Source organism: Lepisma saccharinum, chromosome 21, assembly GCF_977018435.1.
Source record: "Lepisma saccharinum chromosome 21, izLepSacc3.1, whole genome shotgun sequence".
NCBI lineage: Eukaryota > Metazoa > Arthropoda > Insecta > Zygentoma > Lepismatidae > Lepisma > Lepisma saccharinum.
In genome coordinates, this window is record NC_139249.1 from 13,347,149 (window position 1) to 13,367,134 (window position 19,986).

Consider the following 19,986-nt stretch of genomic DNA (forward strand, 5'->3'; position numbering starts at 1 on the left):
GGCGACAACGTTATCACTACGCCATCGCGGTTTAACGATACAAATTCCATTGCTATGCAGTGTTTGTTCACATAATTTTTTAGCTTCCAGTATTATATTATAAATACTATCACAAAATTAAAGGCTCGTGAACTTCTACAGGGACTGTGGCAAAAATGTCAGTTAGGTACAATTATCGGTAAATTGTCTCTGTTGTAGTTCACTCGGGAAAAATTACCATAATAATGTGGCAGAGAATGTATATTTACAGAGCTACAGGTGTGGGAAAGTGCTGTGTGAAGAATTTCGTTTGTGCGGGCTCTGCTGTGCTGGATAATGTCTTCTTTTTCTCTTCCCTTACTATTTATTTCCTCCGTTATATTTTATTTTTATTTTATTTTTATTTATATTTTAATTGCAAGGTATATTCTCTCTCTTTTCCTTTCACCTTCATTTTCTTCCTACTGTCTCTTTCTTCCAGTCTTTTATTTATCTCTCTCTCTATGGCTCATTGGTAGCGTCGTCACCTTCTAATCAAGGGCTCCCGATACCCGCTGGAGGCACAAGTGTTCCGGTTCCCACTTTAAACTGTAGGTCTAGTTCCGATTAGCCTTACTGTGCAAAAAGTGGACTTAAAACAACAAATCAATCAATCAATTTCTCTTTTTGTCACTCTCTCCCCATCTGTGTATGTGAGTGAGTCTTTGGCGCAGCCAGCCATAGGTTCACGGTACACATGCCCTTCCCTAAATGGTGCCAAATTAATCTGCTCTACAATGAAATGCGTACACAGGCAAAAATAGCCTTCTTTATCGATTTTGGTGGTTCTGAATTTGAAAAACATTCGTTGATTGTCCATGAAAATAGTAAAATTATGAAAATTTAGTATTTTATGCGATTAATAGTATTTCTGGCTAATATTTTTCATGTTCTGTAAAAAACAAACATGAAAATTTTAAATTTTTTGCTGTGAGAGTTTTATTCTACGGTAGTAATATTTCGTAATTACGATAATCATAATACGGTGTCCAATTCCTCAACGATTTTCCAATATGCTAATTTTGTTATCGAAGCTTGGGTCCCTCCCGGCTACGCCCCTGGAGAGAGAGAGAGAGAGAGAGAGAGAGAGAGAGAGAGAAGTTGAAGGGGAGAAATAAATTCTATCTCCACTAAAAATAGTGGACAGAACTTTATCCCTTATCATCATTGCTACAAACCTATTGACTTTACATCAGACCTGGCCACACTGTCGAAGCGCATGATTTGAATCGAAACCTAATTGATATGAGGATCGTACTTAAGTAACGGTTTACGAAAAAGCGTCCGGCTTGCCATGGTTGCTAATGCGTCCCATTGCAGTGCGACAAGCGGATTTGGCTTGCAACTTAATTAGATGGACGCAGACGAAATCGTCAAGTGAAATATGAGACCGAAGGGTGTCACTTGGCCTCATGTGAGCCAAGTTTCTAATAAGCAGTAAGGGAGTCCCATCACGCACCGAAGGAGGGGGGATAGGTGCCTTCTTTGCAGATGGATTTTTGATTTAGGAGACCCGCAGCAAGAAGAATCGAGTAGTTATAGCTTGGCTTAGCTCCGGGTGAAGCCTGAAGCGTTGTTGTGTCTTGGTGCATCTTATCAGTAGGTTCCACCTATAGGAGTTGAGGTTAGTGGAGACAATACACTTAAAGCCAGTTGAAAATGTGTTGTGATTCTTTGGGTGTTTAAAGAATGTCTATTTGGATAGCAACTTGGTTTGATTGAATGATTTCTCAATTGTCAACCTCTCTTCCATGTAGTACACCCTGGACTGCATTTTGCAGACTAACGAGGCTCTGGCGTCTGGATCTATGGCCAGTATAATCCTGTATCGGACTTGTGTTGGTACTTCTGTTGGTGTGCTGTCCATATGTGTATGTGATTTTTCGTTCATATACTTTGATACGCACCCACTTATTTTATCATTTTAAGTGTTTAATGTACTATGATGACGTAATTTGTTTTGTTCAATTGGATACTCTGTTATGGTTATGGACTAACCTTAAAACATTTGATTGGAGGATGTTAGGAGAGAGATATTATGAATGTTGCGGGATAATGGAAGTGATTTAAAAAAATGTGAATGTGTTAATTTGTGTAGTCAGGAACTATTATGATCTGAATACAATTTGGTTTGTAATAAGGAGTTTAATTGCGAGTGCAAATGTAAAATATTAACATTAACTGACATCTAAATATATGTGTGCGAGAATTAGTAAGGTTTACGTTAACATATCCTTATCTGTTTTCCCACTACCTGAGGGCTTCAAAGTAGGCTGATAAGTCTCAGGCTCGCCGTTTAGGAATAAACGTAAGTTGATCCATTGGGAATAATCCGGGGAACGTAACAACTTCATCTTATCACCATTCTTCCGCATCTTCGCAATTAGCCAAAAGTGTCAGAAACGCAAAGTAAAATAAATTATATCAATCAACCATGATTTAGTGATTTGCTTTCTTTTATTTCGCTTTCTGCCAGTTTTGGCTAAGATGATGATGAATAGTGGTAAGATGAAATAGACGAAAGGACAATCGCAACTACACATGGACAGGACACCACAGAAGCAGTGGCGGCGATTGGGTTCCAAAACTGGGGGGTGGGAAAAACAGTTTCCTTTCTCTTGGTACATAAAGTGGGTCGGGTACCCTATTCTACACCCTCGAATTTTGATTTTTTTTTTCATTATGAACATTATTTGATCCTATTTGTGAATAAAAAAAATGGAGCGCGGAAAGAAGTATTTACGACTGTACAGCCGTTTAAAGTTGAAATTTTGTCGTTTGAAATGGTTCGCAATTATTTCCAATTTCTAGATCGTGATACTAACACGACACCAAATTTTAACTATCGATCTCAACCTAACTGAACTAACCTATCCACGCGCCAATGGTTCATGGGGCTAGCGCCAATGGTTCGTGGGGCTAGCGCCAATGGTTCGTGGGGCTAGCGTCAATGGTTCGTGGGGCTAGCACCAATGGTTCGTGGGGCTAGCGCCAATGGTTCGTGGGGCTAGCGCCAATGGTTCGTGGGGCTAGCGCCAATGGTTCGTGGGGCTAGCGCCAATGGTTCGTGGGCCTAGCGTCAATGGTTCGTGGGGCTAGCGCCAATGGTTCGTGGGGCTAGCGCCAATGGTTCGTGGGCCTAGCGCCAATGGTTCGTGGGGCTAGGTTCCCTGTAAGTCAATTACAATGTCCCGTATGTCTCGTCGAACAAAGTCCTCTATGTCCTTCATCCGTTGAACGTGTGTCAATTTCATATTTAGTCCTTTTGTCTTAATTCAATGTCACACAAATCAATTCCAATGTCTAAAGTGGCACAAAACAATTGCAATGTCTCAAATATCCAATCCGCCAATAAATTACATAAATAATATATTGAAATCGCAAATTATCCCATTGCACAAGTCATTCATAACAAGAAAAAATTGCAAATTATCCCATTGCACAAGTCAAAGATAAGACGAAAAAGAAAATGTTCAGACGTGCGCCTGTGACATGAATCCAAGATGCGCCATGATCAAATCCCTGCAAAACCGTTTCGACGTTACATAAGGAATCTAAATATTAAAAAACGTAAGTTTCTTAGCACGTAGATCTAAAAAAAATACTTTCCTCGCTATTTAGAAACATCGTTTCTTATGAAGAACTAATTTTCGTAACGAGAATATTTGAAATGTGCGAAAAATCGAGGGTGTAGAAAAGGGTACCCGAGCCCATAAAGTTTAGCATTGTGCGGGGGCAAAAGTGGTAAAAAATAGGGGAGCCCCCCCCCCTCCAATCGCCGCTACAGCACAGAAGATTATACTGGCTGTGAGTCCAAACGCCAGTACCTCATTAGTCTAAATGACAGCAACTTGAAACAGATGATATATACCAGCGGCAAAATAACCAGAAATTAGAGGTTTGTGAAAAAATTACGGTGTTCTCACTAAGGAATCTGTTATACTTGCCACAATGCACAGAGCCGTTCCTAAAATGGTTATTATTTTTTTTTTTTTTGAAACAATATGAGGTTTTCTTCTTCATAAGCAAGCACTTATGTGCTTTGAGCATTGAAATGTATTTGACTGAATTTTTACTTCTTTGGTGAACTTTTAATGCATATTTAATCTTCACCATGCATACAATTATACAAAGGCTGTCGCAGAGAAGGTGAGACTAATTCCCGTAAAGGAAAACAGCGACCTCCATTGGCTAGCAAATGTACTAGGATGAAAATTTGGTTCATTAACTGCCGATTGAGACCAAAATGAGCGCAATAGGTAAAAAACTCGTGACTGCGTAGCAGTTAAAAGACAAGCATGTACATGGACCCCTCCAAGAATCATTAAAATGAAACAAAAAAATTACAAACCACAAAATTTTTATTCAGAATCAGCCATATCGAGTAGACGTACATTATTTTCAAAATAGGCACCATTGACAGCTAAGCAAGCGTCCATACGCTCCTGCCACTTCGTGAATGTCTGAAAATTCGTCATCAGGTAGCGAACTGAAGAAAATTTGCGCTGCGGTGATCACTTCTTTGTTCGTCATGAAATGACGACCACATAAAGCGGCCTTTAAAAGTGGAAATAGCCAAAAGTCGCAGGGTGCAAGGTCCGGCCTGTATGCTGGATGCGGCAAAATTTATATTTTTCCTCTTCGTCGCGTAATCCTGAAAAACCCGCGCTGTATGCGGGCATGCGTTATCGTGATGCAATATGAAGGAGTTCTTCAAATGCGGCCTCTTTTTTGCTACGTGCTGGCGCAGAGTCTCAATGACTCCTTGGTAATACTGTGGCTCTACTCAGTCTGCCTTGATCGGCATATGCCTGTTGAAACATTGCATATGTTTCCGCAGCACTTTTCTCTAAACGCCAACAAAATTTTATGGAATGTCGCTGTTCATCTTGAATACTCATCGCAAAAAGCAAAGTTATACACAAGAACCTGGAGGTGTAAACGAAACACGTTCCACGTAAATCAACACAGCTGCTCACTAACGTAGTTTCGCAACATGTGACAACTTGCTACGGAAACAGAATGAGTCATCGTACACGACGCGACTAGTGCCGAAACCATAGGCAGTGTTGCCAAGCCAGGAAAAAAATTGTCTCACCTTCTCTTCGACAGCCTTTGTATATTCACTGTGTGTTAGGGGTTAGTTTTTACAAAAATATTAAACTCAAGTTCATGTTGTTTAGTTTTTCCGACTCTGACTATTTGTGAGGATGGCAGGTCTGCCAAATAATATATTTTTTGTTAGGCATTTCCGTACCTTTTCGTGCATATTATGCTGTACCGAGACGAGACTTGGTCTCGTTGTGCAAATAACTATCTCGTTCTCGTTTCACTTTCTAAACCTCATCTCGATACATTTTAGTTGACGAGCTCCCATAGTCGGACTTGGAACAGCAATAGGGCGGGCAAATTTAATTCGTGGTGCCCCATGAAGGAAATATCCAAACTACCTACAAAAACACAATCTTCGAGGCCACTCCAGTGGACTAATATGTTGTTAAAAGTGCATTGAGTTACAAATAGATTGGAGAATTCTTTTCCGCACTCTGTATTTGCTTTAGTTAATGACTACTGGTCAATCACCTTACCTCAGTACTTTTCTTATAAATTCATGTGAAATTGTTCACTTAGAAGAATTGAAAGTAAATTGCAATCTAATGTCACAAAATTAATTAAACTTTGTATTTCTTTTCAAAATTTTTAGTATTCAATTACTATGTGCAAGAGAATTGAAAGTAATGCCAGTTTATGTGGCTTTGCGTGGTTTGTATAACCAACAAGGAATAATTATCTTGTGCTGCTATCTGTGAACAAAAATGGAAGCTTTATGCTTTCAGAGTGTAAATTCATTATTACTCAATTGCACATTATTGGGGGGAGGGAGTGTCTAAAATTTACATGTGCTATTGTAAATAATAGTATGAACTAGCCTGTTCTTATGACAAGAGCAATGCAAATAGATTTTATCCTGTGTCCCGGTGGGCAGGTCCGGCTCTGTTTACTAAAGAGTCGAAAAGAAAAGCACTCTAGGAAGGTAAGTCCAGGGCCGGCTCAAGATAAAATTTTAACCCGGGTGAGGTGCATTTTTGCCCCCCCCCTAATCTCTACCTTATCAACCCCCCAAACTTTGCACCCTGGACCTTCTCCTTTTCACCACCCCTCGTATATTTACGATTTTAGCGAGGAAACGCAATACCCTTATTTTTAAAATACCTTAAGTGTTACTGTTAAAGAACACGTTGATTAATACCTAAAACATCAGTAATCTCTTAGCTTAAATTGTTACATGATTTTGCAATATTGGGCCATATTGATGGGACACATTTCAAATGCATATGTGGAGCATGTAGGAAGCAACATTTATTACCAAATATATGGAAAACACTGCCAAAGGACGGGAGTTTTGCACTGTGTTCAGTGTTTGAAGATTACATCCCTGAGATGGACACCACCTTGACGAGAACATGCTTTGGCTCTAACAGTCATGTTCAGCATAGTTTTGCTGCGATGGCCGCTATCTCCCTTCGGATGTTGTCCTTCAGTTTTTTGATGGTAGTGGGCCTTGTGGTGTACACCTTGTCCTTTAGGTGACCACACAGGAAGTAGTAGATCCGGGGATCAGGATGGCCAACAGACATCACCGAATCACAAGATGAGCCGTCCCGGAAAGTGTCGTCGAAGGGTTGTCATTGACACTACTGCTGTATGACTAGTGGCACCATCCTGCTGCAGCCACATGTCCCTTAGGCCAAGCCGTCTCATTTCGGGTATGAAGAATGTTTTCTTAGGCACTTAATCTGCTGTCTTTCACGGCACATTTACCCTACGCTACAATTTCAAAATTTGAATTATGTGAAGCCTTCGCAGAAATCTCAGGGAGGGCAAGTGCCCCCCCCCCCTAAAGGACAAGGTGTACACCATAAGGCCCACTACCATCAATGAACTAAAGGACAACATCCGAAGGGAGATAGCGGCCATCGCAGACGAAATCCTGCGCAAAACTGTGCTGAACATGACTGTTAGAGCCAAAGCATGTTCTCGTCAAGGTGGTATCCATCTCAGGGATGTAATCTTCAAACACTGAACACAGTGCAAAACTCCCGTCCTTTGGCAGTGTTTTCCATATATTTGGTAATAAATGTTGCTTCCTACATGCTCCACGCATTTGAAATGTGTCCCATCAATATGGCCCAGTATGTAATGCAGCGGTAACTTCAATTAATTTTTGTCCACACAAATGCAAATCCAATTCTTATTAAAACAAATAACCACGCTTATATAATCAGAAGTAAGGTTTTAGCGCTACTCAACGAGGGCGCCCGACGGCAGGGCCCCGGAATACCCGGCCCCTGCACTAAATATTGACACTGGTTTTGGTCCGTTTCAAGCAAGTCGGGGACTGGTGTGAAGTTTGCCCCACCATTTTGAATTACAAATTCCTGCCAAACCACGTGTGCACAAATTATGCACTATATATTGGCACCGGTTTTGGTCCGTTTCAAGAAAGTGGGGGGGGGGGGAGGGGGCGCAGTGTGAAGTTGGCCCTACCATTTTGAATTACAAATTCCTGCCACAAATTCTGGGATAGCGTGCACAAATTAGCACAAATTATGTATTAAATATTGGCATACTCGGTTGTTGCTTTCTTTTTTCAATTTGGTCGTGGGGGGGGGGGGGAGGGGTGCAACTTCACGTGACTTCGTTGTCAAGATTTCCGATTCTCATTACACGCCAGGCCTGGAAACATATCTCCACGGCTCATATTCCACTTCCACAGTAACATACGCTACGGGAATCGATTCGGAAATGCACAAACAGACCGACATGAAGAACGACATTGTCATTCGTTTCACGCAAGTTACATTCCACGATGACATCACATTCGCGTCAGACAGTGCACTAACGGACACCCACTCGTTGTCATTCATTTAACGTAGCGTCTGTGACAAGAAAATAATCAGGACTTGTAGATTGTGATCTTTCGTTTTTTGACCTCTCCGCGTACTGGCTTGTTTTGTTATTTTTGTTGCTTTTCCATAGCTTTTCGTTAGTCTCGGTGTTGGAGAACGAGAGAAACTGTTTGGTAGCAATATATAGCAATTCAATGAGAGGAAAATGTAAATAGAAACATTGGAGTGCGAGAAGGAAGAAGATTAGAACAGAGAGAGAAAGAGAGAAAAAGATAGATAGAAGATAGATAGATAGATAGATAGAGAGAGAGAGAGAGAGAGAGAGAGAGGGGGGGAGAGAGAGAGAAAGGAATTACGTAGAAGACTGGAAGAGTGTCGAACGAATGAGAGTTAAGGGCAAGAGGAACAGTTTGTGTCCAGCCAGACGCGAGGCCCCTAAACAGCTCCTCCCCCACCGACCTTTCGTCGCGGCGAGCTGGGGAAAGAGAGGTCTGGGCGCTGGATGGTTGTAGGAGGGGAAGAAAATTAACATTACGCTTATGGGAGTATTATTTTATTAGTTCTCTTGGGGATATCAAACTTCCGATGGCGTAGAAAAACACATTAACGGAAAGAGGACACGTGGAAGGTTTGATTTGTAGTCGGAAAAGTCGAAAGTCCTATTTCATTAATCGCAACTTGAAGTTCAAGTTGATGAAATTTTCTTCCCATAAGGAATTCTTATTTGTCATATTTTTCAAACTTCGCGTCCAGTTTAATAATCAACTTGAAAAATTTCTTCCACTTGCATCAAGGGCAGAAATTCATACTCTCTTGTTCGCCATTCCAATTTTAGTCAAAATTGTATTTGATCGCTTGCGGGTGCAATTTCAAACTCTTCGAGATGCAATAAGAACGTTATTCAACGACTTTCAATTATCGATATTGTTGGCTCACGAGTGGAAGCCCAGATAGGACGTAAGCTTGTGGAAAGTTTACTATAGCTTGTAAAAGTAAGTTTGATGTGGCAAGCTGGATGCAAGTTCGATGTAAGTGATACTCGGCAAGTGAGTGCTCGCAAGCATTTTTGAATTGCAGAAAGGCTACTGCTGATAGCTTACAGCTAGTTATGACAAGATTGTTGCAGGTTTGCCCTGGCAAGTTTTCTGCAAGTTAGATTTATGGTAACTGGGTGAAAGCTTGCAGCTTCCATGGAGATCTTGCTGCAAGCTTTGTCACTTGGCATGGCAAGTTTGCTTCAGGCTTGCAGCAAGTTTTCTGTGCTACTATTTTAGTTGGTATATGTTATAGTTGTCAAGAAACAACAATATAAGGCCATGGATGTTCCCAAGGTAAAATATTCCGGAGGTAAAATAGTCCCCCGTTCGGATCTCCGGGTGGGGACTACTTTGGGAGGTCTCTGGACTAAGGATAAGATCTACGTTAGGAAGAAGGATATTAAATTAGGCACCTGGAATGTTCTGAGCCTTTACCGGCCTGGGGCATTTCAGTGTACAGTTAATGAGATAGTTAAGTATAAATTAGATGTAGTAGCTGTCCAGGAAGTTAGGTGGCCAGGAGAAGGGAATTGTAAAACTAAAAATTATACTTTTTTCTATGGTGGTACTGAAAATCATAATTTTGGAACAGGCTTTTTCATAAATAATAGAATTATATCGGCTCTTAAAACAGTAGAATTTATTAATGATAGGATATCATATGCAGTTTTACAGGGTAGGTGGTGTAAAATTATTTTAATAAACATACATGCACCAACGGAAGATAAAGATGATAATACTAAAGATGATTTTTATGCAGAGTTAGAACAGGTCTTTGATAAATTTTCTCAGTATGATATGAAAATTCTGTTAGGTGACTGTAATGCACAAATTGGCAAAGAAGAGACATTTAAACCCACGATTGGTAAAGAAAGTCTTCATGAATTAAGTAATGATAATGGTATAAGATTGATTACTTTTGCAACCTCAAACAATTTAATTGTGAAAAGTACCACTTTTAAACATAAAGATATCCATAAATATACCTGGTCTTCTCCAGATGGTAAAACTCACAATCAGATAGATCATATTCTCATTGATAAGAGAAGGCATACTAGTATAATTGACGTTCGTACACATAGAGGTGCTGACTGTGCTAGTGACCATTATTTAGTAATTGCTAAATTAAGAGAAAGACTCTCAGTGATAAATCATAAGCAACAAAATCTAAAAGTTCTAAAATTTGATACAGGAAAGTTTACTGATGAAAGAATTAAGAAAGATTACCAAATTAAACTGTCAAATAGATTTGATGTTTTGCAGGATTTAAATGATGATGAAAATATAAATGAAACAGACGTAAATAAGAATTGGGAGCACATACGTAATGCAATAGAATCAGCAGGTAAAGAAAGTATAGGATACCATAAACCGAGAAAAAGTAAGCCATGGTTTGATAATGAATGTCATAATCTAATAGAAATAAGAAATCAGGCTAGACTTAGGTGGTTAAATAACTCTGATGATACAAATCTAAACAATTATAATAGAATAAAGCGAGAAGTTAACCGCACGTTTAGAAGTAAAAAAAGAGATTACTTGAAAACCAAAATTAACGAAATTGAAACAAACAGCAAAAATAAAAATATCAGAGATTTATATAAAGGTGTAAATGAATTTAGAAAGGGGTGGCAACCTAAAGTAAACTTGATAAAAGATAAAGACGGTGATTTTCTAGCTGACCCAAGTGATATTCTAAATAGATGGAAGAACTACTTTAATGACCTTTTAAATGTCCATGTAGGAGATAAATCAGAAGTGAATGAAGTACACACAGCAGAACCTTTAGTTCCAGAACCCAACTTGACTGAAGTTAAAGATGCTATTAAAAGGCTAAAGAATAACAAAGCACCTGGCATTGATTTAATACCAGCTGAGTTAATTAAATATGGTGGAAATTCATTAATGTATCAAATTCATAAATTAATCTGTTTAATATGGAATAAAGAAGAAATCCCTCAACAGTGGAAAGAATCCATAATTGTTCCTGTGTTTAAAAAAGGTGATAAAATGAACTGCAATAATTACCGTGGAATTTCTCTACTCTCAACAACATATAAAATATTATCTAACATTCTTTTAACAAGACTAACCCCATATGCTAATGAAATTATAGGTGATTATCAATGTGGATTTAAACGTAACAGATCAACTACAGATCAAATTTTTCACATCAGACAGACACTTGAAAAAAAGTGGGAATATAATCAAAATGTCCATCAGCTATTCATTGATTTCAAAAAAGCATATGATTCAGTCAAAAGAGATAAACTATATAATATATTAGTTGAGTTTGGAATACCTAAGAAGCTTGTTAGTATGATAAAAGTATGCACCAGTGAAACAGAAAGTAAAATTCGTGTGGGTATTAATATGTCTGACAAATTTACAATTCATGATGGGTTAAAACAAGGAGATGCATTATCTCCATTGCTCTTTAATTTTGCCTTAGAATATGCTGTTAGGAAGGTAAAAGAAACTAAAGAAGGACTAAAATTAAATGGTGTGACTCAGTTGTTAGCATATGCAGATGATGTAGACTTACTGGGGGATGATGTGAATACAATTAAGAATAATGCTAAAATATTTTTCAAAACTGCTAAAGAGATAGGTTTGGAAGTTAACAAAGAGAAAACTAAATATATGCTTACAGGCCGAAACCAAGTGTTAGGTAATAATCAAAATCTAATTATTGATAACAACTCGTTTGAACCAGTTTCCAAATGCAAATACTTAGGAGTAATATTAACAAATGAAAATTATATTAAAGAGGAAATAAAAAGTAGGCTTAATTCAGGAAATGCATGTTACTTCTCTCTTCATAAACTTTTGTCTTCTCGTTTAATATCTAAGAAACTGAAAGTTAAAATATACAAAACAGTAATTTTGCCTGTAGTATTATATGCATGTGAAACTTGGTCCCTTACATTGAAAGAGGAACATAAATTGAGAGTATTTGAAAATAAGATCCTTAGGAAAATATTTGGACCTAAAAGGGATAAGGAGACAGGTGAGTGGAGAAGGTTACATAATTTAGAACTACATAATTTGTATTCATGTCCAGATATTATTAGAATAATTAAATCAAGAAGACTTAGGTGGGCAGGCCATGTGGCACGAATGGGAGAGGAACGAGGAGTTTACAGGATTCTTGTTGGGAAACCTGATGGTAAGAGACCTGTAGGAAGGCCAAGACGAAGATGGAGGGACAACGTTGAGATGGACCTAAGGGAAATCGGTAGGGATGGAAAAGAGTATATAGAACTTGCTCAAAATAGGGAAACATGGAAGGCCTGTGTTGCTGCAGCCATGAACCTTCGGGTTTAAGAAGGCTAGAGAGTTAGTTAGTTTGATATATGTTATTTTTCCTTTGCAGCCATGCCGTCTAGCAAACTACTACTAACCGTAGCCTCCATGTTGCTGGTGGTCGTCGCCATTGCGGGAGCTGAAGTGGTCAAAGACAACCGCGCGAGAAGAGACAGTTATCTGGATGCGTACGCAGAATCTCACGGGGCAGGAGCTCCAGCACCATCTAACGGCAATGGTTACAAGGCACCCATGGCTCCAGCTCCTGCACCCGCCCCTGTTTACTCCCCTGCACCTGCGCCGCCATCTCTGTTCGGGTTTGACCTTATGACGATCTTGAAGATCGTGGGGAAACTTCTTCTGTTCAAGCTTATCATCAAGGTGATTGCTGTTCTGTGCGTTCTGCTGTTTATGCCGAAGGTTGAGATGTCCATGGAAAAGAGGCACGCTGCCGTAGGTAAGCATTTCTTTGCATTTGATATTTTGCAGAGTGGGTCGCTCCCGGGAACTCCGCCATATTGGTTTCACCTGATTTATAGCAAAAAATTCTTATTCAATCTTTCATTCATTTCTTTCTGCCCAGGCCTTTCCTTTCAACTTCCATGCTGTTCGATCTTCAGCTCTTCGATTTGTAGCAGCGTAGAAACCATTTATTTCGATGGCATCAATCATTAGGTATCTTCTTCTCGTCCGGATTATCTTTCCCTTGACCATTCCTTCAATAGCATCCCTTAGGATGATCTTCTCATCCAGTGGCCCAATCAATTTCATTTTCTCTTCATGATTTTCTCCAGCATTGATCTTCTTTCCCCAACTCCTCCTAGCACAGTCTCATTTCTCACTTTTCTGCCCATTTCACCCGTTCCATTCGTCTCCACAGCCACATTTCCAGAGCTTCCAGTCGCTTTTTCTCACATGTTCTCAGTGTCCATGTTTCCGCACCCTACAGAGCTACACTCCGTACAAAGAATTTCCTCAGTTCTTTGTTCACAGATCCACAGAATATATTTTTCTTTCTATTGAAGGCTTCTTTCGCCATTGTTATTCTTAATTTTATTTCTCGGCTGCATTTATTATATATATCAGTGGTTTCCAACTTCAAAAGGTCCGAGGGCCAAAATTATATCCAGCAGTTGATAGGCGGGCCGCATTTTTTTTTTGGGGGGGTGGGTATTAAAAATTACAAAAATTGTAAGTACTGAACTGAAAATGTAGTACTTTCGCATGACCTAAATTTCTAAAATGTGGCAATAAAACAATGGAATTACAATTCAAAATTGTATAATTACAATTTATTTCACAAAAACCCAATACTTATTGATGAATTGAAAGAAATTAAAGACACACCATACAAATAAGAATCCTTCATAGTAAGTGTTCAATGTGAAAATTGAGCCCGATCTGCTTCTTTTATTAAAGTTGTATTTGAATTTCTGTATTTGAAAGTCTCAGAAGGTGAAGCAGTGAAGAATCTGCCAGTCGGCTTCTGTAGCGGTTCTTGATGAACTTCATTGTAGAAAAAACACTTTCACATGTGTATGTGCTGCCAAACATCGATGTCATTCTTTGCCCAAAACTATGAAGGTTTGGAAAACTTTCCTTTGACAGGTATTTGAAAAACTCTGGCCCCTTTTCTTGCCTAGTTTGAAGGAACACATCGCCTTGCAAATCACGCAATTCAAGTTGGAGAGAAGCTATTTTAATTTTCAATCTTACGTTTTTTGGAGATATTGCTCATTTCGATATTTGCACAAACTTTAACAATCAGTCACAGTACAATCCGAGTTGGAACACTGGAAATCTTTTCGTACTTCGTGCGTAAAGAAACAGATCTCTATAGCGCCTATCTGCAGTTTGTTTCTGAACACAAAGAGTGAAGCCTTCGCGGAAGCAGACGAGTTCATTCCACATAGCGAAGGGATGGAATGCATGGTGTGAAGAGAAAGTTACGTCACTTTAGATTCTTCTGATTATCATTATTGACTGCAAAACCAATTCTACCTGTGATATTGTCTTTCTTCACAGAGCATCCGTTCCTTCAGTAAAAAAAGAACGTATTTTAATAAAAATAAATAAAATTAATGTATTTTGCAAACTGGCTTCGCGGGCCGCAGAAAAAGGCAACGGAGGCCGCATGCGGCCCGCGGGCCGCCAGTTGGAAACCCCTGATATATATATATATATATATATATATATATATATATATATATATCAGGCCCGACAACTTCAAATTTTCAGGCAATTTATATATTTTTCATAAAATTTCTTAAATGGAAAGCTAGTCATGTGATACATCAAAATTGGCTAGAATTTCACAAGAAACACGATGGTGTGTTCAGTTTTATCATTCACTTTAATCATTCTCACATAATCACGTGGCTTCTCTACCTGTTGAGTAATCGCGACAATGATATTATTGATTAATGAACTTATGAAATAATGGCGCTGGAAAATAATGTATTGATCTTAAAGGATATTATATTGAAAAATGAAAATAAAATGAAATTTTAAATGGGTTATTTCATTTTTAGGTCGAGAACTTTTCAGATGAATATTGCACACCACAAAATAATATTCATAATCAAGGGCGCCCGCAGGATTTTCTCTCAGGGGGGGGCAGAGTCACAGAAACTTTTATTATTATTATTATTATTGCTATTTTTACTGCTATTATTGTTTTTATTTTTGTTGTTATTTTTTATTATTATTATTACATTACTTCTACTACTACCAGTGGTGGCGATTGGATTCCAAAACTTGGGGGGTCAAGGTGCCAAACTAGGGGGGCAAGGACAGTTACTTTACCTTGGTTGATGTTTAGCATAGTGAGGGGGCAAAAAAAGCAACTGCCCCCCTCGACCCCCTGATCGCCGCCACTGACTACTACTACTACTACTTATGTTTTTTTATTAATTACATACATTTGTAATTTCCATATTCTGTATAGCTATCTACTATATACAATTTGCATAACTGTATTCTTAACATTAATTCATTATAGTTAGATAATCACTGTAAAATAAACTGTAAGCTTAAATGTAACCCTATTTCAAATAATAATAATAACAATAATAATAATAATAGTTGCTGTAACTTACTGCCTGTAAGTCATAGAAAACAATACTTTTTGTTATAAAATATCTCTACAATTTCACCATTCAAATTACATTAACTCTTTCCAGAAATCTCCCATGTTTATAATAATAGTGGAAAGAGAACTCTTCTTTTGTGTAGTTTAGTATAAAAATATATTCCCAATTCATTACGAGTTCGAGCAAAACCTAACTTACGTAATCTTCCTTTTCAGGTGGGAGCGATGCGCTGGACGACCTGACTCAGTTTGTGCTTGGAGGGATCGAGAAGAAAAGCAAGGAATCCAAAAAATGCGGCTTCATGTGTCATGTACAGAGAGCTTATGACGGCAATCCAACATTATTCAGGTAATTAATTAGCACTATTAGCATTATAATTGTTATTATTGCAAGTTACCAACCATTTATTTCTACTGGGTTAAATAATACACGTTAATTCTAATATCCGGAACAATGGGGCTGTTCATTGCCAAACATTTCCGGTGGCGGCGCCACATTCGTTGTGTCCCAAAATAATTTCGTTCGTCATTTGGTTACCCTAAGCTTTACATTGTAGTGATGGAATGGCTAGTCAAACGTTATTTTCACCGAAGCAGGGGCCGCTAGTGGTCATTCTAGGTAGTGTCTGCTGCCACGTTCTTTTTCTGCTAGAACCTGAAAAAAGATGCGCGTGGCAGCAGACTCGGTCTTTGTTTTATCGTGATTTCATCATGCTATATATGCAATTACGTCTGTAACACATACTGTGAAGTTGTAGCGATTACTTTCACAAAAATATTTTAAGATTAGGTCCCTTAGCATTCTTCTAATAATAAACCTAAATGCTCTCGTAGTTAGGTTAGGTTCGGTTAGCATTAAAATAATATAGCTAAATGCTTTCTAAAGAAAAGGTTCTAAATTACCTGTACATTCATTCCCACTAATCATAAACTTGCATTTCTACGTCTTAATCTGTTCTTAAGATTTGTAACATCCTCTTAGCAGACGAATTACGTGGCAGGAGCAAATTTGACGCTTATTCTTACTCCTGACACGTGCGTGGCAACACACTCGGCCCTGATTCTATGGTTGTTCACTTCAACCTCGCGTCCAGAAGAAGTGTTACCATCCCTCTCAATTAGCTACTCACACCCGTTTTTGCACACATAATGACGCTAAAGCCCCTATCACACGGAACTGGATTTCTAGTTAGAATGCCCTAGTTGGCGATGAACTGACTTTCTGGGTAGTAATCATGGCCGCCTGGCTGACTGCTTGACTGGTTTTGAGGAATAGGACATGTTCTAATTGCTACTAACTTCTTCGACTAGATTCTGTGGAACAGCCAATCAGAGCAAAGTTTGGCCATGTGAAGATATTCTGTGAGTTTGTAAAGTAGCCTTTTTTTTTGTCTGTGGCTTCCGAGTGCATACAACACGAAAGGCATGTTTACAATTGAAAAAGCTAAAATATTCTTCCATACGTGTATAGTAAACGTTGTAAAGTACGTATTTTATCAGCGCCGTTCTTCTCTACCTAAAACCATTTAATGCGATGCGATATTCCTCTCGGTTGGATAGTTATCGTATTTTAAAAGTGTGAAGTGATACGTTGTTTACATCTCGCGCGGCCGCCATTATGGGAACGAAAGACTATCGACAAGTACGGTATAACAAGTACCGTGTGAGGCGAAAACTAACAAATGGGTAGCCAGTCCAACGTCAACTAGAGCATTCCTACTGGACTTCCAGTTCCGTGTGATAGGGGCTTTAATGTATTGGCGATCCAAGTTATGAAAATGAGGCTATGGTAGAGTAGACTTTGATGAAAAATTTTAAAAGTATGATTTTTTTTTACAAATTTGAAAGTCCTCGTCGAATTTTCCGTCGATCGATAACCTGACAAAACCACTCTAAACATAAACATACCGATCTACAATATCAACATTATTGTCGATTTGCAAAATATTTAGTAAAAACTTCCTACTTCGCTTCGCTGCGCTGATAATAGCGAAGAAGGAGAATAAAAACATTTGCATACACCAAACATAGAAAACTATCACTTGCAGAAAATCAACTATAATCTATCTGGACCTGGATTCGATACTCAGTGGAGAAACATAGTGGTTCGGATCCCAATTTAAACTTTAGGTACAGTCCCGATTAGTCTATCAGTGCATAAAGTGACCTTAAAAACAAAAGCTTATATTCAGAACTATTTGAAATATTGTGTTGTTTATTATAGAATTAATACAGAATGATGATACCAATGAAGGGTGTTTTGACTGTGTATAACCAGTCGCCTTAAATACGGTCGTGTTACGTAAATACAAAGCTTGCCTATTATTCTATTTACGTACAGATGCCTATTGTTCACACCAATATTCTCTACAGAGCAGGTTTCTAACTGCTTATCAAGCGTTTTTTACAAGTGGTCTCATTCTAGGAGGAAGACAGCTGATTCTTCCCTGAGGAATACCCTCTGAATCCATTTATTCTCCTCGTGTCGCCACTTTCCATTCAGCCCTCGTATATCACATGTAGCACTTTAATCTGTTATTAACTTGCACGCCAATTCCAAAAGAATGTGATCGCAATTATCTCTCTTTTTCCAGTTTTCTGAGGCAGATATTCAACCCTAAGAAACAGAAAACGTCCGAGAGTACATAAACAACCAAAGACTGCCTGAAGAAAGGAGAAAGCTAATGGAATACATCCTAAACATAATTTTAGAACTTTCCACAAAATCGTATTTATTAGCTGTTATTTATTTAATTGTTATTTATTTGTTAAACCCACACACGGGTTGTATTTTTCGAACACATCTCGTTCGTATTTCTTGTTACTGTGAGTGAATCAAAGCAACTATTCTAACATTTGGTATAAGTTATGATACTCGTATTTAACCCATATTTGAAAATACACGTTTAATAATATCACATTTGAAGGAGACATGTAACATTAACTTACAACCTAAAAAGTAATATATAGAGCTGACTGTAAAGTATACATTGTGTAATTAAAAAAATATATTGTTGTCACCTGTGAAGTTTTCAAAATATGTTAGAAAGTTCAAAATGTCTACATGCTGTAAATTATGTGAGAGACAATGAATTGTAAATTCTAACCAAGAGATAAAGTAAATTATATGGTTTGATGTTAACAGTAATTTAAAATATATCCAGCTAGTTCTGACAAACTATGTAAGATTATATTTAAAGTATGTAAATCTAAAATGAGTTTATAATTTATTGGCGTAATTCAGATTCAATAACGAATTTGAATTCTAAATATATAATCAATGGGTTTAATATTACAAACCGAAGGATAGTTGTGAAAAGTGCCACATTTAAACATAAAGACGTCCATAAACATTATTTGACTTGATTTTTATTATTTATCTTTGCTTTCGTGCCATTTTAGGCTAATAAAGATGAGTGATGATATCATGAAATTGATGAAGACACACTCACAAAGAACATCCATGACCAGGCCAGTTCGAACCTGTGCTGAGCCACAGAGATCGGATTGATATTTTAAAATCAGAGTATTTAATCTGACCTTGAGCCACATCGTTGAAACCTGTATAATTTGTTGAACGTCCAAGCGTGCTCGCGGGGAAAACTTCACTCCTCTATAATAATTGACAGGCAAGGAAGCGACCGAAAAATGAAACACTGGTGCTAACGACAAGCGGAAACACAGAGATTCAACACAGTTAAACATTCAAACTTGCAGTACCACAAGTTACACCCGTTCAGTATACTCACGCTTTTAAAAAAATGACGAATAACCATCTGACTGTTTTGCTTTTCGTGATAGATTTTATCAACCTCTACTTGGTTTGTTGTCAAACTGTTATCAGCGAAGTGGAAGATATACCAACATCAACGAGTGCATTGGAAGCAAAATATATCCAACGCTCATTTCCTACAGGGCGCGGGCCCATCGAGTACATTGTTGGCAAGAAGGCCCTGTACATTTGGGTGTTAACCGTCTTGGCCATTGTTGTTCTGAAGTTTGTAGTGAAAGGATTCTTGATCGTTTTCATAATCGTGTTTTTCACTTACTACATACCCAGACTCAGGTATCGAGTCATCAATAACTGGAAGTATTTTGCAGGTAAGTTATAATTTTGAAACCTTCCATTAGATCTCAGTTGAGGTATTAATAGTGTAGTAACTAAAGAATTTTGCCTCAGCAGAGATTCTTAAATTTATGTATTGTCCAAAATGATAGATTGTCTCGTGTAGTTCAGTTTAATGTAAGTTCTTTATTAACACTAAAATGTGAGTATGAGATTATTCTTGAATAGAAATTTGTGGTACAGTCATTATTGCTACGTGATTTATTTCCTAATGTTTTCTTCTATGAAATTAATTCGAATGTTTTGAGTTCATTTTATACAACTTCTACTTCGTATGTTCCTTTGTTTATTTTGCCTTCACTTACCCCGTCTTCTTCAATTTTTTCACTTTTGTGTTAGAATTTTCTACTTTTGTTAAACTCGCATATTATTTCCTTATTATACGATCATTTCTCTGTCTAACTTTAATTACTATTTCCAGTTGCTTTGTCTGCTGAGATTGTCTTTCTCGCTTCTATTTATTTCTTCTTCTATTTACCTATTTCGATTCTTCCCTTT

The 19,986-nt window shown here is 38.0% G+C and overlaps 1 protein-coding gene across 1 annotated transcript; it reads left to right on the top strand.

Moving 5' to 3' along the window:
* The first annotated feature begins 1,560 nt into the window (after positions 1-1,560).
* LOC146004240 (uncharacterized) lies at positions 1,561-18,521 on the top strand. Its single transcript, XM_083142922.1, has 4 exons — positions 1,561-1,642; positions 12,342-12,728; positions 15,579-15,711; positions 17,957-18,521. Exons 2-4 carry the CDS (start codon positions 12,344-12,346, stop codon positions 18,009-18,011), a joined length of 573 nt encoding a protein of 190 aa, XP_082999048.1. The 5' UTR covers positions 1,561-1,642; positions 12,342-12,343; the 3' UTR covers positions 18,012-18,521.
* Positions 18,522-19,986: the final 1,465 nt, after the last annotated feature.